General features: G+C 59.4%; 1 protein-coding gene and 1 pseudogene across 1 annotated transcript; one reads left to right on the forward strand and one right to left on the reverse strand.

Annotated features, from left to right (window-relative positions):
- Positions 1–1,214: 1,214 nt before the first annotated feature.
- SAXO4 (stabilizer of axonemal microtubules 4) lies at positions 1,215–5,965 on the reverse strand (the record flags this gene model as incomplete). Its single annotated transcript, XM_039860244.1, has 9 exons — positions 1,215–1,323; positions 1,532–1,617; positions 2,062–2,226; positions 3,750–3,844; positions 3,918–4,031; positions 4,314–4,400; positions 4,538–4,597; positions 5,236–5,348; positions 5,824–5,965. Coding segments are annotated over 8 exons (849 nt in total), but the record flags the coding sequence as incomplete, so codon positions are not given.
- On the forward strand, positions 4,885–5,004 carry LOC120600882 (uncharacterized; annotated as a pseudogene).
- Positions 5,966–6,004: the final 39 nt, after the last annotated feature.

Below are 6,004 nucleotides of genomic sequence, written 5' to 3' on the forward strand. Positions count from 1 at the left end.
AGACCTCAGTTGGGACCCAGCCCAGGGGGCAAATCTCACTCCTCATTTTGGGGTTCATGGACCAGCAGGCCCCACCCACAGTCTGTGGAGCTGTCACTGGGTCCTGAGTCTGGCTGAGTTTGTAGCTGAGAGACTTTGTGTCCCCTGCTCCCCTCCTCCAGTGCTGGAGCCAGCTGGCACCACCCACATCCCAAATGGCATCCTAGCCGGGCCATGGACATCTCTCAGGCCTGCCGTTCAAGACTGCTGGGTGTAGCCAGGCCCAGGGCCAGCAGAGCTGCCCCCACACACACGTTCAGCAGCTGCTAAACCATTCAGTCGCCCCCGCTGCATACTGGGCTGGACGACGAGGTTCGGGGGACATCCCCAATCCAGGGCTGCTGCCGCCTTTCCGTCCTATATAACCCTGAGCAGCTCACACTCTCTCTCTTGGTCCAGCTTCTTCATTTACAACATAAAGGGCTGGGGCTAACAGAGCCGCAGCATACAGCTGTATCATGCACTCACAGACGTACCTGGCGAGGTGACCCAAGGCACCCAGAGGCAGCCCAGACTCTGCCTTGCACACAGAGGAGCCTGGTGTCAGGTGCAGCGGTCAGGGCCAGGGGAAGCGATGCTTTTCTCATCCCACAAGACCTTTGCTCTTTAGGTCCTGTGCTCACGGCTGCATCCGCCCAGGGTGTCTGGTTCTAATTCTTATGAAGGGGCTGTCGTGAGGCCCCAGCCCACGCCCACCCCTCCTGGTGTCGGTGTCCTGGTGTCCACCCATCGTGGACCCTCCTCCATCTGTCTCTGGAGACTTCTCCTTCCCCCACCCTCCCCTCTCCCTTAAACCATCCAGTGCGGGACCCAGAAAGGCCCAGACGTCCTGCCCTGATCTCCTGCCTCAATTTACAGACCAGGTATCTGAGGCCTCTCAACCCACACCCCGCTCACTTGTGCCTCCCCCCTCCTCCATGGCCCACCTGCCCTCTCCTGGGGGCTTCCTCCCTCCCACACTTGACCAAGCACTTAGCGCAGGCTGTGGGAGACCTCTTGACAGGAGAGCAAACTGAGTCACAAGAGCGAAGTGCCCTGTCCGTAGAATCACGGTGAGTCCAACCGGGCCTCCCCGACTCCACGTCTGGCCCTCACCCCTCCACCCTGCATCTCTGCCTCACCCTCACCCCACCTTCTTCCAGCCGCCCCGGGCAGGGACAGACACGCTGCTCTGCTCGGCTTTACTCCTCTTTATTTCATTAGGAAAGTAGCTGGGGGAGTCCCAGCGGGCGACGGGGTGGGGGTAGGGACAGTAGCCGGCTCTTGTCCCTTGGGTTGGCGAACCTGTGGGGAATGGAGATGAGGCCTGAGGGGTTCTGGGTGATTCTATGCACCCGTCAGCCCCTGAGAGGCCTGATCACCCACTCCCCACTCTGGGGCTGGGGGCCCCAGGCAGGGCTTCCTTGACACAGGCCTTGGCGGGTGGGGCTGGCCCATTAGAGCCACTTTGGACACCGGGAGCAGCTGCGGGCAGGGGTTCCCCAGCTCTTACCTGTGCCTCAGGCTCAGTTCGGTGAGTTGAAGCGGTTGCTGCCAGGAGGTGTGGTGCGGTAGAAGGGGTCAGCCGAGATCAGGGTTCTGCAGGGAGAAAGGGGGGCCGGAGAAGGGAGGGGTAGGGCGGAGAGCCGGGGCCTTTTGCTCTGCGTGCCCATCCCAAGGGGCCAGCACTCAGCCAGGGCAGCCAAGCCACAGACATTCTTTGCCTGCCAACTTGGGGCCAATGTCGGTATAGACGTCATTTTTGAGGAATTGAGCAGAAAAGCGTCAGAGTGAGGCAGAACCACAGTCATTCAGCACCGTCCCCCTTTGCGTGCAGCCGAGGAGGAGGAGCGGGTGCAGAGCTGGACTCCGGTCGCTGGGGAAAGGAGGGGAGGGGCCCCTTTGGGCAACAGAAGCAATGAACAAGCCAGAGAGAGGAAATGGGGCTCACTGAAGGACAGACAGGTGGAGGGAGGGAGGGAGGAGAGGCTGGGGAAAGGCCTGGAACCAGCCAAGGACAGAGCCCGAAGGAGGGCATGCTACCTTCCCACATGGGGGTGCAGGTGCCTCAGACTCTCTGTGGGGTCCGGGGTGGCCTCCATGCGGGTGACAGGCTGGTTGAGGACATAGCCTCCGGTCTTCTGGGGCTGGATACCACCTCGGGTCCAGCCTTCACGGTCTAGACCCTTGGGGATGTTTTCGAAGTACCTGTGGCACAGGAGGTGCCGTGGAGGTAAGCGGCCCTGGGCCCACCTCTGCAGCCTCTCAGCCTGTCTCCGACAGGAGTCTCGGCTCCCGCAGAGCACAAATTCCCTCGGATCCCCAGCCTCCTGGCTTTGGCCCACGCTGTCTGCTCTGCCAGGCACTCCCTAAGCCCTGTCCACTCGGTGGACACTTGGGAAGCCTGCCCTCCTCTGCCCTGAGCTGGACGCTCCTCCTTCATGCCACGCTGATGCTGAGATGCACTTGGGGTGTAAAGGGCTGGTTAGGTGGTGCCTCTCTCTCCCTGGCCTGTGAACATCTCGGGGGGTCGGGGGTGGGGTTGGGGACCCCGTCTCATCCCTGTCTAGGCATTCGACTTTTCTTCCACTTCGCCGGTATTCACTGAGCACTGGGCCAGGTTCTGAAGGTGCCAAGATGAGTAAGATGTGGGCCCACCTTTGAGTGTGTGAAGAGAGGGTACGGATAGATAAATGTGGAAATCAGTGATTACAAGCCCTGGGGGCTCTGGGCGCACCCGGCAGAAGCTCAGGAACCACCACCCGCTGATGGGTGGGTGGGGGAAGGACCCGCAGAGATGGCAGAGGCTGGGGGTCTACTTAAGGAGGGGCAGGGACACAGTTGTCCCTCCAACGCCCTGGGTGAAGCTCTGCCCCTCTCCCTAGCTCTCCGTGGGAACTGGAGCAGCTGTGTGTGTCACAGATCTGCTGTGAAGCTCAGGCATCACTTCACCCCTCTGAACCTCATGGTCCCCACCCAAAAGAGGGGGGCTAGCTCCCCAGGCATCTCGGGGGACAGATGCTGTGAGGGGAGACTTTTGTCTCAAGAATTACTCCTCCTTTATCTCACTCCTATAATGCCCTCTCTCATCTAGTTCTGACCAGCAAAGCCTTCTCCATGGCTCCAGGGCCACTTCCTCCTGGAAGCCCTCCCTGATGACCAGGTTATTCGCTCTTTGCCCAGGGCTCACACTGAGCCTACCTTCTGAGGGTGCAGGGAGCCATGGACTGGAAGTAGTGTCTTAGCAGATGCTGTTGTTACTCCCCGAGACCCCCTTGGACCCTCTTATCCTTCCCCTGGCCACCAGTGGCTTGCACCTCATCTACATGGGAAAGGCTGCCCCTGGGCTGCGAGAGCTCCTCGGCCTGAGCAAGGAGGTACCTGGGCTTCACACTGCCCTAGGGATAGCCCTCAAACGGTGACTGACGGATGTGGGGGTGCGAATGCCCCAGCTCTCTCACCCCCGGGCTGGATAATTTTGAGTCATATGTTTGCACTGCTTTCTAGAGTGTCCCCATGGGATACCCGGCTTAATGACGCACCCATGCCGTCCCTTCCCCGCCCTCCTCCCTCTTCCTGACACCCCCCATTATTCTGGGGGACCCACATTACTCAGTGTTGCTCTTCTTCACAAGGCCGTGAGCTCATGGCTTGACCCGGTCTCAGTCTCCCTGTCTGTAAAAATGGGTCCCAGCTTCACAGCCCCAGGTGAGGGCGGGGAAGGGACTCACCCTTGGTTGTAGGTGGTCAGGTATCGATTATCCATGTCGGGGTCGTAGGGGCTCCGGACGTAACTAGGGTTGTTAAGGCTGTACCCTGTGGGCTCCTGCATGGAGAGATAGTGTCAGGCCAGGAGGGCGTGGGGGTTTGGGGTAGGGTTTGGGTACCCCAAGTCTCACCTTATTCCCTACAGTTTCCCGGCCAAGCAGGGCAACGTTTGTCTGCTGTGCCCGCTGGGGGTGCTGGAGTTGCCAGTGGCTCATGCTGCTGGGTACTGGGCTAGGAGGAGGCACCTGCAGGGGGACAGAGCCACGAGAAGGGCTGCTGGGTGGAGACGCAGGTAACCGCCACCTGCCCCAGACCTGGAGCCGTACCTATCCCCCTCCGGCCACACCGTACTCACTGTTCCCAACACACCCCTCCCTTTCTGGCCCCTAGGCCTTCACTCCTCCCCCAGGGGCCCAAACAACATGATTCTTCCCATTGCTCAGGGCCCAGCCCAAGTCTAAGAAACTTCCATTGTTTCCCCTCCCCTCTGAGTGTCCCTTTTCAGAAGGAGCCCTAAGGCCACTCACCCTAGGGTTCAGAGTCCTCTCATTCAGTCGGCTGAAGCCCGACTCCCGCTCAGAGCCTCTGGCCAGCCCTGGAAGGAACTCGTCACCCTAAGGCAGTAAAGCAGCCACTGGCACCAGAACCCCTGCTGCGCCTTCGACCACAGTGTCCTAACTCCGCCCCCAACCCCCCCCGCAGGACCCCAGCCTGTGGGGATAGGGACAGGTATCTCCCAGGCTCAGCTTACATGAGGGTGGGTGATGGGGAGAAAGTCCGACTTGGTGACACTCCGGCTGGGAAGGAGGACCTGAAAGAGGCCGGCCAAGGAGCATCAGCCTGACAGAGGCAGCTGCCCCCTTGTCCTGAGCGCAGAGGAGGGGTCAGCACAGATGGGTGTCATTGGAGTAACCGAGCAAAGGGAAGATTTGGGGGAGACGTGAGGGGAGGGCATGAGCAGAATGGGCGCCAGCTGGCATGAATGCTGAGTGACCCCCCGCTAGTGACCTCATCCATAAAATGGGGCAGTTAGACCAAGCTCTTCCATCTTGTGTTTAAACAAAGGGTTCTGTAGTTCACATTTTAAAAAAAATAAATAACTACGGCCATGCCACCCTGAACAAAGCCCGATCCGGTCCGATCTCGGAAGCTAAGCAGGGTCTGGCCCAGTCAGTACTTAGATGAGAGACCACCGAGGAAGACCAGGTGCTGTAGGCGTTAAAAAAATAAATAAATAAATAAATAAATAAGGGATTGTAAGATGACTAGTTCCTTGCAATTTGTGAGGTCAACCAAAGGTTGCCTTGCCTAAAAATAAATAAATAAATACATACATACATACATACATACATACATACATACGAATAAAAAAATAAATAGAAGGTAGGCTGCCCCAGACTGGAGGGCTTCAATCACCCTGAGATTCTAGTGGGGCCCAGCCCGACTTACCGGGTTCCCAGGGAGGACCTGAGAGGGGGGCTGGAAGACAATGGGGTTCTTGGTGGATTCTTCGGTGAAGCCGGTCTCCTCCTTGGCACCAATTGATTTCTTCTGCAAAAGATCTGCAAGAAACAGCGCCGCCCCCATGCTGGCCCCAGGCCACCTGGCCCCACCTGCCTGGCCTCCCTCAGAGGCTCAGAGTCCTAGCAAGTGGGGAGGGAGCTGGCTCCAAAGATCTGGAGGCCCCGAGCCACCGGAATCGTGGGCACCAGGAGGACTCCAGAATCCCGGGCAGAGGAGGAGGAGGAGGCACAGGAGGCCGGACGGGGCCGACAGGCCAGGAGGCAGCCGTGATCAGACTCGGACAGCCCTGCACGGCGAGTGAGCTGTCTTTTGGGGGTTGGCAGGCCTAAGGCACTGATGTCAGCCTGGGGAGACAGGGTCCCCAGCACCGCCTGTCTGTCTGTCTGTCTGTCTGTCTGTCTTCCACTGGTGTCTTCTTAGTGCTGTGCCAGCTCCGGTCCCACAGGCTCTCTCCTGGGGTTGGGGGTAGGGAGGAGTGGTGGGAGGGAGGCGTGAGCTCAGACAAGCGCCCACCTGGCTGGTTGGAAGGCTCCTTGAGATACTTGGAATTATACTCGGAAGTCATGAAGCGCGGGCCCTGGAACACAGAGGGCGGAGCAACGGGGGACGTGGGTAGGTCAGGTCCTGGACACGGGTAGGTCAGGTCCTGGAAGGGGGCTGGTGGCCGTGGGAGCGCTTTGGTGTCTATGCCCTG

The sequence above is a fragment of the Pteropus medius genome, unplaced genomic scaffold (genome assembly GCF_902729225.1).
Source record: "Pteropus medius unplaced genomic scaffold, Ma_sr-lr_union100, whole genome shotgun sequence".
NCBI lineage: Eukaryota > Metazoa > Chordata > Mammalia > Chiroptera > Pteropodidae > Pteropus > Pteropus medius.